General features: G+C 33.4%; 1 protein-coding gene and 1 pseudogene across 4 annotated transcripts in view; one reads left to right on the top strand and one right to left on the bottom strand.

Annotated features, from left to right (window-relative positions):
- The window catches only part of VPS50 (VPS50 subunit of EARP/GARPII complex), a 239281-nt gene that overhangs the window by 58272 nt on the left and 158681 nt on the right, over nt 1-22328 (top strand). For all 4 annotated transcript variants that reach the window (XR_006778775.2, XM_087861076.1, XM_087861075.1 and 1 more), the window contains 5 exons: nt 17-105; nt 8292-8386; nt 8710-8808; nt 19057-19147; nt 22086-22262. Coding sequence is in view for 3 of the 4 variants with exons in the window: in XM_087861076.1 (XP_087717202.1) it covers nt 17-105; nt 8292-8386; nt 8710-8808; nt 19057-19147; nt 22086-22262 (551 nt within the window). In the remaining variant the exon portion in view is untranslated. The remainder of the gene's footprint in view (nt 1-16; nt 106-8291; nt 8387-8709; nt 8809-19056; nt 19148-22085; nt 22263-22328) is intronic.
- LOC148110410 (heterogeneous nuclear ribonucleoproteins A2/B1 pseudogene) lies at nt 5651-8065 on the bottom strand (annotated as a pseudogene).

Below are 22328 nucleotides of genomic sequence, written 5' to 3'. Positions count from 1 at the left end.
CCTCTTTTATTTTCAGAAGGGAGTAATATGGGTACTGAAGAAACTAATTTTGATCGTGGCTACATAAAAAAGAAATTAGAACATGGACTTACACGAATATGGCAGGTTTGGCTTTTTTAAATTATTTTTTTTACAAAAACAATAAAAAGTTTCATGTCTACGTTGTTTTAGAAATTCAGTGTTTGAATTTTCTGTACTTACTTGCGTTCCTATAGAGTTAATTCTGTGTTAGTTTTTCTTTGGACTAAATCTATCCTTTAATTTCTATAATTTAGTTCACAGTTATATTTGACTATAAATCTTTTAATTTGAGAATCTCCATTGGATATATACATATATTCCTTTAATACATTTTTGCTTTTAGTGTCCTAGCAAATGTATGCTTTCCTAAATAAATTCCTTTCTTATTGAGATACTGTTTATTTCATTCGTGTTTTCTTTCCTTTTTTATTAATTTTAAGAAAAGGATAACTAAATAGGTGACATATTTGGGCTGAAATCTAGTATAGATGAAAAAAATATTTTCTCAGTCAATGATTTTTGTGCCTTGAGGGCATCTCATGTGTTTATCGGCTGAACGTATCTTCTTTAACTTTTCTTTTGCATAGTAGCATAGTTGTTGTTATCAGATAATTAAATTTGTTAATTTGTTAAAATTTATTATTTCCTAGATAAAAGTGTAATTTCTTTGAAGATAACTCTTTTTTGTTCTTTTTGGACTGCTCTTTCGGATCATATGGTAGTTCTGTTTTTAATTTTTTGAGGAACCTCAATCCTGCTTTCCATGGTGGCCTCACTGATTTACATTCCTACCAATAGTGCACAAGGGTTTCTTTTTTTTTACATCCTCGGCGACACTTGTTACTTCTTGTCTTTTTGATTTTAGCCATTTTAACACTTATAAGGTGATATCTCATTGTGGTTTTGATTTGCATTTCCCTGATGATTAGCGACATTGAGCATCTTTTCATGTGTCTGTTGGCCATCTATATGTCTTCTTTGGAAAAATGTCTGCTCAGGTCCTCTGCCCAATTTTAATTGGATTATTTGGGTTTTATGGTGTTGAGTTGTATAATTTCTTTATATATTTTGGGTATCAACCCCTTAAAATTTTACATGGGCTTACAATATATGAGAATTAAAATGATTTCTTTTTTGGAAAACAGAAATGTTGTGAAGCAAATCTGAAGATGTGTCCTCTTTTATTTTCGGAAGGGGACAACATGCATTTGCAAATATCTTCTCCCATTCAGTAGGTTGCCGTTCCATTTTGTTGATGCTTTCTTTCACCATGTAAAGTTTTTTATTTTGGTCTAGTCCCAATACCTTATTTTTGCTTTTGTTTACTTTGCCTGAGGAGACATATCTACAAAGATGTCGCTAAGGCTAATGTCCAAGAGATTACTGCTTGTGCATTCTTTTAGGAGTTTTATAGTTTCAGGTCTCACATTTAGGTCTTTAATCCATTTTGAGGACTTTTTTTTTCTTTAAAGATTTTATTTATTAATAGAGCGAGAGCACAAGTAGGTGGAGGGAGAGGGACAAGCAGACTCTGTGCTGAGCCCAGAGCCCAGTGCCAGGCCCCATCTCAGGACCTGGAGATCATGACCTGAGCTGACATCAGGAGTTGGATGCCTAACTGACTGGTTATCCCACCCAGGTGCCCTTAATTTGAGTTTTTGTGTATGGTTCCTCAAAAAATTAATGAAACTGTGGTGGTCCAGTTTCATTATTTTGCGTGTATAGCTGTCCGGTTTTCCCAGCATCATTTATCAAAGAGACCGTCTTTTCCCCAGTGTATATTCTTGCCTCTCTTATCATAGATTAATTGACCATACAAGGATAGGTTTATTTCTAGGATCTCTCTTCCATTCCATTGATCTATGTGTCTGTTTTTGTGCCAGTACCATACTGTTTTGATTTTGATTTTTTGATTACCATAGCTTTGTAGTATATCTTGAAATCTGGAATTATAATACCTCCAGCTTTGTTGCTTTTTCTCAAGATTGCTTTGGGTATTTGGGGTCTTTTTCATGGTTCCATACAAATTTTAGGATTATTTATTCTAGTTCTGTGAAAAATGCTATTGGCATTTTGATAGGGATTGCATTAAATCTGTAGGTAGCTTTGGGTAGTGTGGACATTTTAACAATATTAGTTCTTCCAGTTCACGAACATGGAGTATCTTACCATTTGTTTGTGTCATCTTCTGTTTCTTTTGTCAGCGTTTCATAGTTTTCAGAGTAAAGGTCATTCACCTTTTTGGGGTTAAGTTTATTCCTAGGTGTTTTATTCCTTTCAGCACAATAGTAAGTGGAATTATTTTCTTTATTTCTTTTTCTGCTACTCTGTTATTAGTTTACAGAAACGCTGCCAATTTCTAGGTATTAATTTTTTGTTTTACAACTTTACTTGAATTCATTTATTATTTCTATTAGTTTTTTGGTCAAGTCTTTCAGGTTTTCTGTGTATAATATCCTGTCATCTGCCAGTGACAGTTTAAGCTCTTCCTTACAGATATGGATGCTTCTTCTTTCTTTTTCTTGTCTGGTGTGGCTAGGACATCCGGTACTGTGTTGAATAAAAGTAGCAAGAGTAGCATCTTTGTCTTGTTCCTGATCTTGGAGGAAAAGCTCTTGGTTTTTTTACCATTGAGTATGTTAGCTGTGGGGTTTTCATATATGGCCTTTATTATATATTAAACTACTTTTTAATTTACCATTAATTATGGGTTTGGGCTGACTTTTTTCTGAATATTATGTATACTGGAAAGGAAAATCTCATTAAATATACATCTCATACTCATTTAGATATACATCTGAGGTCAGATATGAGTTGTTTCTGATTTAATCTCCTGATTTAGTCTCCTATTAATAGACACTAATTGTACATAGTTGAAATTGTAAAATCCATGATAGAATTTCTGGTAATTCTGTGCTTTGAAATATTGACCTGCTATTTTATATAGCTAGTTTCCATTCAGTCTGGCAACTTTATGTCATTCCAGATATAGGAAAATCTGCTAAATATGAGGTTTAGTAAAACCATTCTCACTTAAGCATTTGGCCGGTTAAAGGACGTGATCATGCTTTTGACTATAGATTATTGTGTTGTAGATTTCAAGGCTTTAGAATATCTTCATCTCCACCACTCCCAAGTCTCCTTTGCCCCCCACCCAGTTCTCAATAGTTCTAAAATAGAATTTTACATACTTTAGGAACTCATTGAGTATTAATTGAAATTATAAGGCTTAATTCAATTGAAAAAAGCAGAAGCTCTGAAAAACAAATGTTTTTGATAACACATTCAGCAGGCAAAACCTCACCTGATTTGAATTCATTCAGCAGCAGAACCAGACCTGTATTGTCATTAAGCTTTTTTGTAGTATTTATTTATCTCATTAAAGTGAACATTTATATGTTGCAGGAATATTAATGTGTTTTGTTTTGGGATATGCCTTAGACCCCATTGGGGGTATTAAATGTGTATGCTATATGTGCCATAATACATTTCTAACATCTGAAATCTTGAAATCCAAAGCACAAGTTAGCATGTGACAATTTATATACATTTATTATAAATTTATTATAGAGATAATAAAAAATGGAAAGCATAAGAAGATACTTAACTTTCTTAACATAAAAATAAACTCAAAATCAGAATGACTGTGATTTTTGATATGAACATTTTTAGAATATTTTCCATGCATTTTGACTCAAATAGAAAATCTGTAAGAAAAAAGGTTGTATCACTTGTACCGTTTGGCGGACACTGTGGATTTAAGAACATGGTGGTGAACCCATTGGTACTTGACCTTATGGAGCTTACAAATCTAACTATATGAAAGTCTCGATCTTCCAAGATTTTCATTTTCATCTTTATATATTTGATATGTAAGAAATTATTCATATTACTCTTACGCTTCTTATTTCTTTTTACTGTAGAGCATTGGGGTTGCAATAAATCTACTTTTTGTGAATTTGGGATTTTCTTTATATCCTAGAATGCCACCCACTTTAAAAATTTTTGCTTGAAATCAGAAAGAATGAGTTCTCAACATTTGCTACAACATGGACAGCACTGGAGGAGATAATGCTTAGTGAAATAAGTCAAGCAGAGAAAGACAACTATCATATGATTTCTCTCATCTATGGAACATAAGAACTAGAATGATCAGTAGGGGAAGAAAGGGATAAAGAAAGGGGGGGTAATCAGAAGGGGGAATGAAGCATGAGAGACTATGGACTATGAGAAACAAACTGAGGGCCGCAGAGAGGAGGGGGGTGGGGGGATGGGATAGACCGGTGATGGGTAGTAAGGAGGGCACATATTGCATGGTGCACTGGGTGTTATACACAACTAATGAATCATCGAGCCTTACATCGAAAACCGGGGATGTACTGTATGGTGACTAACATAATATAATAAAAAATCGTTATTAATAAAAAAAAAAAAAAAAAAAAATTTTTGCTTGAGCATTTGGAAAACAACCGTGTATTTCTTCTTTGTGGTAGGAGTTAAGTTCTATGTGTATATTAAAGCAAGCTTATAATTAATTGCATTATTCTAATCTATCTATATCTTTATTTTTTCTTTGTTTCCTTGGCCTTTGTAATTCTGTGGGAGGAGTTTTAATCTTCCAGAAGGATTGTAATTTTGTCAGGTTTTTGTTTTATTTCTAACGTTAGCTTTTGCTTTTTATACTTGGATGCTATGTTGATTGATGCTGCAATGCTAATAACTACTTTACCTACCTTCTTTGTATGTAATTCCCTTCATTAATTTAAAAAAATATATAGTTCTTTTGTCCTGAGGCATTTTGCCGTGAATTCTAGTTTGCTTTATTATTACCATTGCTGTATTTATTTTGTTCATATATTTTCCTTTGAGTGTCCCTTTATTTTAAATGCTTTTGGATCATGTTTTAGTTGTGTCTTCTATAACGTAAAAGAAATATTTTTTTGAGAGAGAAACTTTATCTTTTAATTGGGCAATTCAATTTGTTCATATTTTTGTTAGTGTTTTAATTCATAGTTCTTTAATTATTAGAGAAGCTGAACATTTAAAAATCATTAATTATTGATTTGTGAATTATTTGCTCATGTTTTTTGCTTATAGGTGATTTATGTGATAATGATTTATATGATAATGGGTAATCTTTTGTATGTCATTTGTCTGTCTTTTTTCACTTAACTATATTTTCAATGTGCAGATGGTCAGCATTTTTATGAGGTCAAACCATTGACCTTTATCCTTTGTGACTTATGCTACATTTCTTCTTTTTTTAAAGTTAAAAATTCCTTAATTTTTTATTCCTGGTACCGCTACCACAATTTACAGGGCTATCTACCTGATGTAATGAAAAGAGAAAGACAAAGCTGTACAAGATGAAAAACCCCGGGAATGTACATCTAATTGACACTACATTGCATTAATCAATAGCTGTGGCTATGGCCATCCTAAACAAGCAGGCTTTCCTGTTTAAGCTGCAGTAACTTCTCTGACTGTGGATCATTGTTCCTTCTGTGGCAGATTTTTACAGTTCCTCTAATGCATTTGGGACGACTGTCTCAAAGTAACCTGCAGCTTTCCTGACAACTCCTTGCTCTCTCTCCTGCTAAGATCTGTAGCCCTTTTCTTCTGAATTATTTTAGAACCCGCTGCTACCATATCCACCACTTCCACCACCAGATTCAAAACCACCACCATAGGGACTGCCCAAGCTTCTTCCACCAAAACTGTCCCCCTTCATGGGTCCATAATTTGATTGCTGTTGTCCACTAAAATTTCCAAAATCATTGTGGTTCCTACCACCACCATAGTTACCTCCAAAATTTCCTTCTTCATTGTAACCATCGATCCTATCCTCTACCACTGCCACCGTATCCACCTCCTTACTGTCCATATCCTGGTCTAGCACCACCATCGCCTTCTCTACTACTATAACCACCACCATAGTTGCCACCATCAATTCCAAATCCATTATATCTACTACCATCACCTCCTCCATAACTACCTCTGCTGCCACCACCTCTACCACCATAGCTACCTCTTCTAAAGAAGTTTCCACCACAACCCATAAAGTTGCCAGAGCCACCTCCATGATGTCTTGTGGTCCAGCAGACGGCCTTTTTTTTTTAGAAAGGGTCTTTTTCACTTCACAGTTATGCCCATTAATAGTGTGGTATTTCTGAACAAGAATTTGATCAACTCTATCATGATCATCAAAAGTTACAAAAGCAAATCCTCTCTTTTTTCCACTCTGCCTGTCTTCCATAATTTCTTTGGTTTCAGTCCTGCCATACATTTCAAAATAGTCTCTCAAATTATATTCTTCTGTATCTTCTTTAATGCCACCAACGAAAATTTTCTTCACTGTGAGATGGGTGCCAAGCTTTACAAAATCATCTCTAGAAATAGCTCTCTTTGATTCTGGTGCAGGCCCATCAACCATGTGTGGTCAAGCACAGGTTGCTCCATCCACCTCTTCAACACAAACATAAGTCATAAAACCAAAACCCCTGGAACATTTTGTTTGGGGATTTCTCATCACCACATACTCCGTAAGTGTTCCCCAGTTTTCAGAATGTTCTTTTAAACTGTCATGTGTAGGTTCAAAGCTCAGACCACCAAAAAAACTGTTTTCTTGACTGCTCTGGTTCCTTTGGATCTTGGTCCTCCTTCCACAGCGGCAGTGGTGATGGCGATGGGGGAGGGTCGGGCTGGGGGCGGACTGGGCAGCAGTGTTACCTCTGTTTTGAGACCAGACTTGCCTCTTCCAACTTGAGTTCAATTATCTGTGCTACATTTATTCTTAAAATGCTTTTTCCTATGTAAAGCCAACATTCATCTGGTAATATAGATATTTATCTAAACTTTATATTAATTGCTATATCCCTAATACCTGGAATATTGCCTAGAACACTGAATAAGTACTCAGAAAATATTTTTGCTTTATTGGATTAATTTTTAATCTTTTGCAAACATACGAAAACAGTTATCTAATCCATTTATATGTCTTTTGGTATGGGATATAAAGAGAGAGAGGAGTTTCTCCCCCCCAAATCTAGTTGATTTTTCCTCTACTACTTTCTGAATAATCTTTTTCTTTGTGTCTTTATGTGTGATGCCTCTTCATAGCAAGGTCTAGTGGAGTGAGGAGACTCTGAAGGTAGAGAGACCAGGATTCAAGTCTTAGCCTTGTCATTCACGGGGCATGTGAATTTAGGCAATTACTTGACTTGTGTTCGGTTTTTCTTCTCTTAGAAGGTTAATAAATGCCTGTTCAACAGAGCTGCTTTAGGATTAAAGATAATATGTAAAGTTCTTAGTATAATGCTGATTAAAAAGTAAACAATCAGCAAACAGTAGTTTTTACTGTTGTTTATTAAACTGTTGTATATATATTAGCATGATTTCTGAGTTGTTTGTCCTGTTTTCTTGATTCTTTGGGCATTGGTAGTACTCTTTTTTAAAAAGTAGTTTTTAATAAATTTAGTACAGTTAGGACAAGTCCTTCAACGTCATTTACAACTTTTACTCCATCTCTTCAAAGCTTTATATTTTAAAAAGAGGTTTTTTATTCAGGGTTGTTTCTTATTTCTGGTGAATTTTAGAATGATTGTTCATAGGAAAAGTTTTTTTTGTGATTTTGGTTAGAATTTCACTGAGCCGCTACATTAATTTGGAAAAGTTGACGTCTTTACACTCACTCAGTCCCTTGACTCTCATTTTATTGACATTTCTTTTGTATCCTGTTAGAGTTATTAGCTTTTTCTTACAGGTGTAATGTTGCCTATTAAAGTTATTCCTAAGTATATTATATTTCTAATATTTATTTTAAATGGAGTCTCATTTTAAGATACTATAGCAGAAATACACGAAAACTTAATTTTTATGTATTGCACATAATCATGTAGTTATCTTATTCTAATTATTTTTGAATTGATGATTCTAATTATTTTTGAATTGATTATTTTGGGGTTTCTAGCCTACCAAGCCACACATAAATGATGATGACTTTTATTGTCATATCCAAGACAAGGATATAATTTTTATCTCGCATATGTGTATGTATTAATAGTGATGATTGTCACCATTACTATTTTTATATCTGTTGTTTATGGAATTTTCTTTGTGCTATCACTGTAAGAATATTGATTATTGGACTATATATTCTTAAGAATGTATTCCTGTCTCATTTTAATGTGTAACTATAGAATAAATGGTTCTGGGAACTTATAATCTATATTTTGGGTTTACTTGAAATATTTTTTTGTTTTGTTTTGCAGGATGTTCAGCTAAAAGTAAAAACCTACTTGCTTGGAACAGATTTGTCTATATTTAAATATGATGATTTCATCTTTGTTTTGGATATAATCAGCAGGTACTGTGTGAGATCTTATTTTATTCTTTAGTTTGAGTCATTCAACGATGATAATCAAAGAAATCATGAATCAGTGAATTATGTATAACTTTTTCATGGAAATGAAGACAATTGAACATTAATTTCTGCTGGAGGTGTTGTGAGTGTGTTTAAATATTTCTGCCCTTTGGGTGTCTGTAAACCATAAGGAATTTGTAAATGTTAGAATTTCTTCGAACATCCATTTTTATGGTTTGTTATCTTTGAAGAAAGATGACCTGGACTACTTTTGTTCTGTAATAAGGATCTTGCTGAAATTTATATAAATCTTTTTATCCAACTAGGTTGATGCAAGTTGGAGAAGAATTTTGTGGTAGCAAATCTGAAGTTTTGCAAGAGTCCATTAGAAAACAGAGTGTCAATTATTTTAAGAACTACCATAGGTAAGAACTGTCATAAAATATGAATAGACTTATTTAGGTAATAAGAATACTTTGTCTAATGCTTAAACCTTATAGCATTAATTGGTTTAAAACAATTACTTTCGAATTTGAAAGAATTTGTCCTTTGTAGCTCTTTTTGCAATGGTTAAGGACTTTTTTTTTGCCAAAAATGTCATAAAATACTCTCATTACTTAATATTTATTGTAAATTTTAATAGATTGTCCTGAGAGATTCAAAATGTTGAACTAAATATTGAACCAAGTTCTTTATGGGTGAAAGATGATGATTATGTTGGAGTTCACCGAAAGATTTTGGCCACTATCCTATATCCGCATATATGGTGAGAGCTAGTAAGGAAGTTAAAGTAGAGGCAGCACTCAGTGAGGGGTTACTTGAAAGCATCTGCGTTTTAGGAGTAAGAAGGCTTCTAAAGAAGACGATATGATATTCAGAATCTAGCTACAAAGTTAAGATTTTGTATTACATTGCAAAACAGTTACTACTGACTTTAGAAAGGGTGATCAGGAATGGTTTTGGGAATGGAGGAAGGTGGGAAAGAGTGTTTAATTAGCAATGTGATTGTATGCTTAAAGCCTCATTAAATTGAGAGAGCTGTTTATTAGACCTTTCCTGGTATAAGGTGGAGACTATCCTATATCCCTTATATATATTTCATCATTTGAATTGTTATATCTTTTTATTCTACATTTTTATTTTTTTTTAAATTAAGTTTTGATTTTGTTGTTATTTTGTGCCAGGGAAAGTGAGGATTTTATTTATTTATTTTCATTTATTTTTATTTTTTTAAGATTTTATTTTATTAATTTTTTTCTTTCTCAGTGATTTTTATTTTTGTTTATTTATTTATTTTATTATGTTCAATTCTGCTTTTCCTTCTTGTTCAGAGTCAGTACCTGGTCACAGTGATAGGTGCCATGTCAGAAGAGAGATTACTAGACATCAAACCAATGATTAATTAATTATTAAATATATTTAAGTACAAGTGTTCTTTGTTATTGTGAACTATTAAATATGTTTTGAAAGAGATTTAAATTGATCCTGTACCAAAGCAGAGCCTTTGAGTTTTGTAGTTGAATTGAAAAGAATGTCTAGAAGATTAACAAATATTTTTTTCTTAATTGATTAAACCTCAGGAAAACAGTGGTAAGGGGATAGCATGAAACCCTAGCACTGCCTTTATTTGTATACTTTTTTTCCTGTTAAAGCTTAAGCCCTGCTGAAACAGATGGCCTGGCTCATACACATTGCTGTACAAAAGGGGGAGTTTTTAAATCATAAATGGGAAAAGATAAGGAACTATGAAGGAGCCAGAAGCCTCACTTACCTGTCAGAATGAAAGCATGACAGATGTCCATTTCCCAAAGATTACTTTTAGTCAGTAAGACAAATGGGAAACCTTGTGGTGTTCCTAGTGACTGCATAACGTGTGTGATGAAAAAAACCAACCCATTCTACGTTCTACTTTACTTATTATCAAAAGGTGTCTGTCATCTATGGCAGCCAGGTCTGAGCATTTCTAGACTATGACCATGATGGAGATTCCTCACCAAAGTTTACCTTGATGAAATTAGAGACTATAGAAATGAATTATTAAATGTTTCCAAAATACTCATCGTTTTAATGGACTTCTCTTAGAAATATGTGTGAAATTTGTTTCCCATTGAAGAGACTGTACAGTACTTTTAGAAGGAGAGCTGGACTGGGAGATCATAGGCTTGGGTTCTTATTCCACTTTTGGTGCTTGCCAGCTCTCAGACACGGGACAAATCATTTACCTCTCTGGCTGGTGGTTCTATCAGCTGTGAAATGGGCTAAGTGGGGTGGCTAAACGAAAAGGTCTCCATAAGTGTTGCCTGTAGATCTTGCCTTTTTGTTGCTGTGTTGTATATTGGAATATTGGAATAGGTTAAAAAGTGAAGATTTAACTTTTCTAAAAGTATTCTTCTCTATCCCCAGTATCAAAACGAGTCCAGCTTATATACTGGCTATGGTCACTATCTCGCCAACAGCTGCTATTTGGAAAATTACAATAAAAATAATTTGGTAAAGTTAGTGCCAACCATTAATGTGTTCTGAAATAAATCTTTGTCTTTATAAAGCAAGATAAACTTAACAGGTGGTTTAGAAATGACAAACAGGTGGCATCATTTCTAAGAGGTGGTAAAGCTAGTCACATCACATTAATGTGATGAAAGTCATCACATTAGCTGGGGATGAATCTAAATCTGTTAAATTCCAATTTAATATCTTCTTCACCAAATCATACTACATAAATATTTAAAAGCAGTATGAAATATAGATCAAATGGGTTTTAATTTTGTTAATAAAAGTGTTAAAATATGCTTATAATTTGTTTCATGATGCTGTACTGCCAAATAGAGCTCCTGAGAGTCAAGAAATGTTTAGACCAAATTATTGTAACTTAGAGTCCACTTAGGCTATGGGTTTAAAGATAGCGGCATAGTTAAAAGGTGGAAATAGAAGCATTTTACTCTTTGGGTGGAACATTTATTTATATAAAGTGTACTCATGTTGCTTGTGTTAGTTGTATGAAAGTCTGTATGCCATTATCTTTTTCTAGGACAAAATTAGACAAAATAGACAAATTCCTATATGTTCAGTGCTGAGTTTGTATACATCCAACGCTATCATTCTTCTGCCAAATGTTGCAGAAGCCCCCAAAGCACAAATTATATGATTTAAACAGTAATGACATAGAAATTATGTAGAATATGTAATTGCCAGAAATTCTATTTAACAAGTGGACTTTAACTTGTAATTACTCTAATGATCAAATCTTATAAAATATTTTCGAGGATCCTAAAGGTACGCAACTGGTGTTAAAAGAGAGGAGAGGTCCCGTGTCCTTTTAGGGAGGAAAACTTTCCCATTGCCTGAGTGGGAAATGTGTGTTTAAATGGGTGTCTCTAACATCAAGTTTAAAGATGTGTGTTTCTAGGATCAAGTTTATTATGTATATACTTCTCTTTGTTTTCTGTCTGGACCAAGTGATTTAATCTTTTTTGTTTTTTTGAGTACTGGGCCTTATATCTTCTAGAAGTCACTTGCTTTTTCTCCCCCCATATATTCTCTGCTAAGTACGTGCTTTTGGTTAAGGTTTCAGAGAGGGCAGTAAATAAGTGATCCGTAGTTTTAGTTTTTTTATGATAGATCTGAGATTTTTTTTTAAGGAAATAATATAACAAATGTAAGGGTTTAAATTTATAAATATCCAACTTATGTTTTAACTTCTATTGTTGTGTAACAAATTATCCTGAAACTTAAGGGTTTAAAACCATCATTTTATCACTATTTCATGTAATCGGGAATTTAGGAAGAGATGAACTGAATGAATCTTCTGCTCCTTAGAGGATTGGCTAAGGTGACTGAGTAGCACTCAGCTAATGGTAGGGTTTGTCTAGAGGATCCAGGATGGCTTTGCTCGCACCTTGGTGGAGATGTGGCTAGAAGGAGGTACACAGCTGAATTTGTTAGCCAGAGTGCCTGCATGTGGTCTTTCCAGTATGATGATCTCAGGGTGGTTGGACTTCTCTTATTGGTACCTGGCTTCCCACAGCACTAGTTTTCCAAAAGACCCAGCCTTTTCCGATGTAGGTTTAGAAGTCATGCAGTCCTTCCACCATATTCCATTGAATGCAAGCATGTCATGAGGCTACCCAGATTCAAGAGGAGGAAAATTTGATGGGGGGAGTGGTAAGATCATGTTGTATGAGATAATGTGCGTGGGATAGGAGATAATTGTCACAATTCTTTTTGCTATATTCCTTGGGAAAATAGGAGAAATATTTTTAGAAAACAAATGTTCTTGGACTTGGTGGTAATGGTACCAATAAATTATCTTTAATATTTTTTTATATTTTTTAAAATAATATTTTAGATTATTTAAAAGTAAAAATGTTTACATCTCTCAACTCTACAATAGGGCTTAAATTTTGGAGTTAAAATGAGAACAAAGTCTTATGGTATCTATCTGATGTCAGACTAATTTCCTCTGCCATAGTATATGATAATAGTACCACTCTTAAACTCCTTTTAGTTTATACTGTTGTTATTGATTTCCACTTTTCTTCCTGCTGATGAAGTGTTTGGGCCAGTGTGGTAGTATCAGTGGCCTTGGGTTCCTACCTCTGTACTACTTACTAGCTTTACCACCTCTGTAATTAGGTTTTCTTATTTCTCCGAGCATCAAGTTCCTTCTCTTTAAATGTGACAGGCTTGTAGTGGAATCTTTACCTTCCTTGAAGTGTTTGATTTTATCATTTGTTTTTAGAACCTGACTTTTATTGCAGCAAGTCTTTTATCAGGTTAATTAAAAGATCTGGATTTCACACAGTTCCAATTGGTGGATTTTTTTTCCCTTTAATTAGTAGGTCAGCATATTTGAGATGCCTCTTAGATTGGTTATTGTCTTCTTTACTATATTTGCCCTTTAAAATCTTTTAAATTTTATTTTAATTGTACCTATTCTTTTGTACACCACAGGAGCTTCTTTGTAGCCTATTTGTATCTTGTTTCTTAAAGACATAGGGGGCACCTGAACTGCTTAAATAGTAAAACTAGGATTGCTTTTCACATAATATGTCAGCATTCATTTCTGTTATTCAGCATCTGATTGCAGTTTGTAGTTTATGTACTCACTGCTTTTTCATCGTAACTGTTATTCTTTATGTGTATTAATAGAGTCAAATAGAAGAAAAAAGTAAAATGCAAATCTTCCAATTTGTGTAAAAATGTTCTTGGGCAAAGAGATGTAAAGGAAGTTTTCCGTGGCTTTAATGAATCAATTTGGATAATATTAACGAATTTATCATTCACAGTCACAAAATAAGTCGATTTTTGCCTTTGACTATATTTTTCAACAGTGGTGCAATGAAAATAACAGGATTTGGAAATCAGGGCCCCTCTGCTGTCTACTAGTCGTGACCTTGTGACCCTTCACTAGTGGATTGATGTTGCCTAAGGCCCTCTGTGGCCGTATTTTTAAAACAAGCCTGCCTTTATTGCAGACAATTTAGTTAGGGGAATGAGAAGATTATTAAAATTTTTTTTCTTTTGAAAAAATATATTAAAGTGTTATATAAAAAGTACACACATCTTAATGTACAATTCCATAAATTTTTACATATATGTGTACCACATAAACCACCCAGGTTAAGATACAGAATTTATGTACCCTGGAAGGGTACACTACCCTGGAAGGATCTGTTGTGTCCTTTCTCATTCAAAACCATCCTTAGCGATAACTGCTATTTTGACTTCTATCACTATTGATTAGTCTTGCCTGTTTTTAGTATTGTATAAATATTTTTTATGCACTTCTGAATTGTTTTGCTTTTTATTTAAAGTTTCCAGATGTTTCTTGCACATACACATACCTGTATACACATACAGATATATGCCTATTTAAGTTGATTTAGTATGTTGACCTGAAATTCCTGTGATTTGGTGGTTAAAGCATTTTATTAAACCTAATAGTTGGGAGATTCTTTTGAATTTTCTATGTATACAGTTATACCATTTGTGAATAATGATGGTTTTATATATTCATTTCTAATCTTTGTACTTACTGGTTAGGACCTCTGGTACAATTTTGAATAGAACTGGTGACAAGGGGTGGTCTTTATTGTGCAGTACTTGGTCATTAGGTATGATATCTGTGGTAGGCTTTTATAGATACTTCACGTCACAGTAAAGACATTCCTAAGAGACAAAGTATACTTTAAGGCAAGAAGTATTGCTAAAAATAAAGAGAATACTTTCATAATGATAAGACAGTGTTCACTAGGAAGATATAACAATCCTAAATTTGTATGCCTGTACTGACATAACTCCAAAACGTATAAAGCAAAATATTCAGATTAAAAGGAGGAAGAGACAGTTCTATAATGATAGATTTTTTTGTATGCCACTTTTAGTGATTGATTGATAAAGGAAGCAGAAAAAAAATCACTGAGGATATGTGTTCGACTAACATATTTAATAATATTTGCTTCTTTTGTATGTGCGTGTGTGTGTGTGTGTCTGTGCGTGTGTGAGAGACACAACAGTTGCAGAGTACATATTTTTTTCAAGAGCACACAGGAAGTTTATCAAAATTGATCATCCACTGTGCCATAAAGCAAGTTCTTTAAAAATGTCAAAGGATTGAAGTCATAGAGCTTACATTCTCTGACCACAGTGAAATTAAACTAGAAATAAATAACAGAGATAACATGAAAATGCACCAGTGTTTGGAAATTAAACAATCTATTTCCAGTGGTCAAAGAAGAAATCATATTGGGAATTAGAAAATCTTTTTAAATGAATAATAAAACCGTGGCATCAAAATTACAGGATTCAAAGCAGAGGGGAAGATTTTTAGCTGTAAGTGCATTTTTTGGAAAAGAAGAAAGTTTGAAAATCAGTGCCCTAACCTTCCATTTCAAGAAGTTACAAAAATGACAGCAAATTAAACAAAAGGAAACAGAAGGAGGAAAATTACAGAGCAGAAATCAATGAAATAGAAAGCAAATGTATAATAGAATTCTATAAAACTACTAGCAAGGCTGAGCAAAACAAACAAACAAACAAACAATATCAGAAGTTGATGTATAGATCCTAGACATTAAAAATGTGATAGTGTGTCAACTATCCTTCAGTTTAAAAAAAGAATACAGTGAATGTGTAGTGATATAGATACATAATAAAATGATAGGAACACCTTTATGCTAATAAAATTGACAATGTAGATGAATTGAACAAATTTCTTATAAAACCAAACTTAATAAGCAGACAAAATAAAATTGAGAATATCTGATAGACATGTGTCTTTTAAAGAAATTGAATCTGTACTTTTTAAAAAAAACATTTCCATCTCTAGGCCTGCTGCCTCCCCTGGTAACACTTAAGGAAGAAATATCAACACCAACTCTTTCAGAGAGTAGACAAAGAGGGAATTCTTCATAACTTATTTTATGAAGGCAGCATAACACTGATACCAAAACATAGCAAGGACATTACAAAAAAGAAAAATTATAGGGGAGTATCTCATAAGAACATAGATGTAAATTTTCTATACAAATATTAGCAAATCACATTCAGTGCTATCTAAAAAGGATAATGACGTCACAAACAGGTAATGTTATAGAAGTACAAGTTTGGCTAAATATTTAAAGTTAATTTAATTTACTAATTAACAGAATATAGGAAAAATCCTGTAAGAATCATCATAGTAGATGAAGAAAAAATTTTGATAAAAAAAATTCCACCCTATTTCATAATTGTAAGAAATCATGCTTGTGTATAATTTTTACTTTCAGTCTAATTATGGCCTTATATTTAAAGTGTGTCTCTTGTAAACAGCATATAGATAATCTTGTTTTGTTTTGTTGTTGTTGTTTTTAAATCCAGTCTGATAATTTTTGTATATTGTTTGAACTGTTTTTTTTTCCTATTTCCATTTAACATATTTATTGGTATAGTTGGGCTTAAATCCATCATATTGCTGTTTTATATCTAAGAGTGTTATTCTTTTTCCATTTATATTTTGTCTTCCTGTCTTTTGGATTGATGATGCATATTTTTTATTTTAATGCTATTTTGTTTCTCAGTTAGCTTTTTAAAAATAGAGTCTTGTAGTGGTTACTGTCTTTTCAGTATACACTCCTGTTCTGTTACAGTCAACTGTAGGTTAGTATACTTCCAGAATAGTGCAAGAACTAACTTTGTAACTGCATTTATCTTTTCTTACCCTTTTAGTGTTTTTATATGTTTTTATCATATACTTTTACTTTCTATCTTGTTTCCTGTATACTCTTTATGCAGAGGGTTGACTAAGCAGCTTTTGTCTGTGAGTTGGTACCTTTTTTCACTGTAATAGTTTTATATTATTATGTAATAAATTGACATGAGCTTAACAGCTTAAAACAACATCCATTTATTTATGTCACAGTTCTGAGGTCAGAAGTCTGGATCAGTTTGTTTAGGTGCTGAGCTTTTCGGTGTTTCAAAGGGCCAAAATCAAAGGATCAGCAGGGCTGGGCTCTGATCTGAAGGCTTTGAGGAAGAATCCACATCTGAGCACATTCAGGATGTTGGCAGAATTCAGTTTCTTGTGGTTTTAGGACTGAGATCCCTATTTTCATGGTGGCTATCAGCTAGGGAACATTCTCACTTCTGGAAGCTGCTCTCCAGTCCTTGTGCGCAACCATTTCCATCTTAAAAGCCAATAATGGCACATGGAGTTTTCTTATTGAGAGCTTTGACACAGACAGGGGGATTTGACACAGATACACGGGAGAAAATATTGTGAAGACTGGCAGAGATTGGAGTGCTGAGGCCACAGGCCACAGAATGGTCGTAACTGCCATAAGCTGAAAGAGGCAAGGGACAGATTGGTAGATGATGTGCAGAGCTTCTGGAGAGACTGTAGCCCTGCTGGCACCTTGACTTCGACCTAGTGATACTGGTTTTAGACTCTGGCCTCCAGAACTATAAGAGAATAAATTTCTGTTGTTTTAAGTCACTGTTTCTGGGGGTTTGCTACAGCAGCCACAGGAGACCAATACAAAGTGGAATTGCTGGTAGCTCTACGTTTAACAATTTGAGGACTACCAAACTGTTTTCCAAAATGTTTCTGTCATTTTAAATTTCCATCAGCATTATATAAGGACTCTAATTTCTCCAAATCTTTACTGGCACCTGTTAATTGTCTGTCTCTGATTATAGCTATCCTAGTAGGTCTGAAGTGATGTCTCATTATGTTTTTGACTTATATTTCCCTAATGACTAATGATATTCAGCATCTTCTTATATGCTTATTGGTCATTTGTATATCTTTGCAAAAATGTCTATTTAAAGCCTTTGCCCATTTTTCAGTTGGGTTGTTTGTCTTTTTATTGCTGAATTGTAAGAGTTGTAAACTTTTACAGTTTTAGTTCTTACATTAGGTCTGTGGTCCATTTTAGTTAATTTTTGTATATGATGTGAGATCTGGGCATAATCACTTTTCGGATAATCTCTGCCATTACCTCTTCAAAACTGCTTCCATTCATTCTGTCTTCTCCATTCAGTTGTGTGCATACTAGGTGTTTTGACTGTGTCTCATGTATCTTTTATGAGCTTTTCTGTCGCTTCCATTTTTGTTTTCAATTCGTGCTTCAGTTTGGATGATTTCTATTGATCTGTCTTGAGTTCATTAATCCTGTCTTCTGCTTAACCAAGTTTTAGATTTGAGGTAGTTGTATTTTTCAGTTACAGAATGTCTGATTCTGTTTTTGTTTGTTTTTATTATTGCAATTCTTTGAACTTCTCCTTTCTATTTGTACATCTTTTTCTCTATTTTATTTAACTTAATTATAATAGTTATCTTAAAGTCCCCTTCTGTTAATTCTAATATTTGGTGCAGCTTTTGCTTCTTACAAAGTTACCCATTTATTGCCTCTTTACTTTAGAAATGTGAATTTAAAAAAAATCTAGATTTTGTTTTTAGCAGGTTAGTAATAACAATGAAGCTGTTGCAAGAAGGGGAAAAGTAGGGCAGGCACTGGCCTTTTGTTTTCTGGGTCAACTGGAAGGAAGTAGTTACTTTTCTAGAACTGCCTACATAATGTACTGATTATTCAGGATAGACAGTAAACCACAATAGCATTAAAAAAGAAAGAAGATATCAATGTGATGTAAGTGGTTAGTGCAATGCTGGCTATGTAAGTGCCGTACTTGGTAATTTAATTTGTAAGTGCTGTGTAGAGATAGGCCCTGAGCTAAATATATTTGGAGAGTGATAATTATCTTGATCTTGTGGCTTAGTAAGTATGATTAAGATCTTTGCTATTTAGCATAAAGCATTTATTAGTATTAATGATCTCATAAACTTTGTAAATTGTTTCTCTGTTTTTTGGCATTGATATATGATTAGCTAGGGATATTTTAAGTACGTGAGTCGGGGAGTAGCTTTTAGTTTCATCCCTTAATAAAAATATCATTTCCTGTACATTCATTATTTTTGTAATATAGTAGAGATATTGTGAGGTTAGTAAATATTTGAGAGTTTTTTCTCTTAAAGATGATAAAATATTAAGTAAAAGTAGATGTGTTGTGTTGGTTTGAATGGATTCTCAAAGTTGATTATGATTATGATAATTCTATAATGTATTTTATTTTCTTAATTCTTGTGTGCAGTGTACTTTTCCTCTAACTTTTTGGAATGTTTGTTTCCTTTTTTTAAGAACACGGCTTGATGAACTGAGAATGTTTCTAGAGAATGAGACCTGGGAGCTTTGTCCTGTGAAGTCAAATTTCAGCATCTTGCAACTTCATGTAAGTGTCTGTTAGGAACAAATGACTCTGTCTTTTATTTAGTTGTCTTTAAAAAAAAAAATCCAGATATTAAAAAATCATTTATAAAATCATTAAATTAAAAAATGGCTCCTTTCCTTCCTTGCTTAAAAGTGAGTAATAGCCAGTCTCTTTTATAAGAGTGATCCTTTTATGGATGTCAAAATCTGTCTCTTTTTACAAATTCAGTTTATATACTTCAGGAAAACTCTTTTGCCTAATCTTTTTCTTTTAATTTCAGAAAGAGATCTGCTTTATTTAAATTTTGCAGAAAATTGATCAGTTGTATTTTGATGGTCTTTAATGAAAAAGCTTATAGTCGCAGAATGCTTGTGATTTCTTGTTTGTTTGTCATTTCTCAAAGGAACTAGTAGGCTCTTACTTTATGTTGCAACTCATAAATGTGCCTGTAGTGAGACAATGCCTCAGAAATAAAAGAGGCACTTTAACAAAAAATACTCTTAACTTTTATTAGTTAACTGATTCCTTGAATCCTCACAGAATATGTAATCTGTGAAAATATTAACTGATTCTTTTTCCCTTGGTTGAAACACATTGTAGATAAACACTCCTTGTGTGATAGGTGGTGTCCTACAAATACCAAATGTCAAAACACAATGTATAAACTTAGGTCCCTATATAGAAGGTCCAGTATGTTCAGATTTTGCCTTTGGAAGGAATAGCTTTCTAGAAGCAACTTTCTTATTCTAGATAAATGTAAAGAATACATGATTAAAAGTTTTTAATAGAGATAGTCTTTGTGCTTATATTGTATAGTAGCTTACTTATCCATTCTATTATATTCCTTTCCTAATGTGGAGATATTAAATACAGTGAAACATGTTGATTAATAAATGCTTTAGAGACAGCAAAATTAACATTGATTTTAACATTGTTTTTAGAATTCTTTTTTTTAAATATTTATTTATTTTAGAGAGAGAGAGAGAGCTAGCGTGCACGGGGCCTGGGGGGGGGGGCGGGTGGAGAGGCAGAGGGAGAAGGGGAGAGAAACTCAAGCAGACTCCACACTAAGCTTGGACCCTGACCCAGGGCTCAGTCTCACAACCCCAAGATCACAACCTGAGCTGAAACCAAGAGTTGGATGTTGGCACCCCAACATTATTTTAGAATTCTTAAGTAAGATGATTCCTTAACATTATTTAGAGTTCTAACATTGATTTTAGAATCCCTATAATAATTTTATTTGAATTTTTATTTAATCATCAAATTACGTATGAGCACATATACTTGGTATAACTATCAAACAATTTTTTACAAGGTACATTTGAAATATTTCCATCCAAGTGAGCATTATCTCCTGTAAAGTAGTTACCTTGAATTTCTAGTAGTCAAGGTGGAGAAAGATCTACTGTACAAGATTTCGCCTATAGTTAACAATACCATATTATGCACTTAACAGTTTTTTAAGAGAGTAGACCCCAGGGCGCCTGGCTGGCTCAGTCATTGGAGTATGCAGCTCTTGATCTTAGGGTGGTGGGTTCCAGCCCCATGTTGGATGTGGAGATTACTTAAAAATAAAATCTTTTTTTTTTTTTAAAGGGTAAATCCCATGTTAAGTGTTCTAACAACAATTTTAAAAAGTATTGAAAACTATTCACAACTGAGACAGTGTTCTCTTGACACATGTATTCCTATAGATTCGGTTTAAAAAAATCATTAACTTATAGTTCACCCCTTGTTTAGAATCATAAAAATAATGGCATCATTTTTGAGCATTATGATGGATGTGATTTAATGTGTAGCTGCAATTTAAAAATAAACACATCATTTGGAACTTAACAAACGTGTAATTTTTAAGATTATCTTTGACTATGAAAGATTTTAAATTTGAGATTAATATTAAAAAGATTAAAAGGTGTAAGAAAAATGTGTACCAAATTTTTGTGAAAAATCATCAAGAGTTTTGTAATTCAAAGGAACTTTATTTATTTATTTTTAAATATTTTATTTATTTGACAGAGAGAGTACAAGCAGGGGGGAGCTGCAGGCAGAGGGAGAAAGAGAAGCAGGCTCCTCACTATGGGGCTCCATCCCAGAACCCTGAGATCATGACCTTAGCTGAAGGCAGACGGTTAACTGAGCCACCCAGGCGCCCTTCAAAGGAACTTTAGAGATTATTCCATCTCTTCCACTAATGAGCAGTGTGATCTTGAACTTGGCACAGAATCCCTCTGGACTACCTTGGCTTCCTCATCTGGGAACAGCTCTTTGGTTTTAGCATTGTGGTTCTTGTACTAGAGGTTGACTGTCTCCTTTAATTCATGAAGAAATTGAGGCACAGAGAAGCCAGGTGACATTCCCAACATTATATAGGAAATTAGTGGATTAATGGCAGACTTTAGGTCTAGAAGACATATCATCTGACCTCAGCATGTGTGTTTGTGTTGTCTACTTCTAGGTGTATGAAGAAAAAGAAATGAAGGTTGATAGACATCAATATAACAAGGAAAGATTCTGATGTGTTTTTACAGAGTACCTTAAATGGTGCAAACATATAATTAATTATTATTAACAGTGATTAATTTTTATTGTGGTCTTTTTATTGCCTAAAACCATATTCTGGTGGGTCTTTGATGCTATGCTAAAAATTTTAGATTATTCATATTTAAGTTATTTTCAAAAATTTTCTGTGCAGTTCCATAAACTAAGCCAAAAGTAGCTTGATGCAGATAATAATTTTCAAAGTGATATCAGCAACTGAGTTGTTTTTAGGGAAACCTTTGAGCACATATTTTCAAGTTTGTGCTTTCAGACAACTACCAAGATTTAAAAGTGAATGACCTGAAGAGTCAGGATTAATTTTTTTTCACTAACTCTACATTTATATTGATGGAATGCTATGTACTTGAATTTTATTGTTGTCGCTAAAAGGTATCTCACTCCTTTTTTTAATGTCTAGGAATTTAAATTCATGGAACAGTCTCGTTCCCCATCAGTTTCACCTAGTAAGCAACCAGCTTCAACATCCTCAAAAACAGTGACCTTGTTTGAGCAGTACTGTAGTGATGGGAATCCATTTGAAATCCAGGCTAACCACAAAGATGAAGAAACAGAAGATGTCCTGGCTTCTAATGGGGTATGTAGTATTCTATTGTGGAACATAAGTGAGATTTTCTTATTGAAAAGTGTTCTACCCAGTGAG

This window comes from Ursus americanus, chromosome 3, assembly GCF_024610735.1.
Source record: "Ursus americanus isolate L20-20 chromosome 3, mUrsAme1.1.p, whole genome shotgun sequence".
NCBI classification, from domain to species: domain Eukaryota; kingdom Metazoa; phylum Chordata; class Mammalia; order Carnivora; family Ursidae; genus Ursus; species Ursus americanus.
The sequence above is the reverse complement of the archived record's forward strand: the minus strand, read 5'-3'. Positions and strand labels throughout refer to the sequence as shown.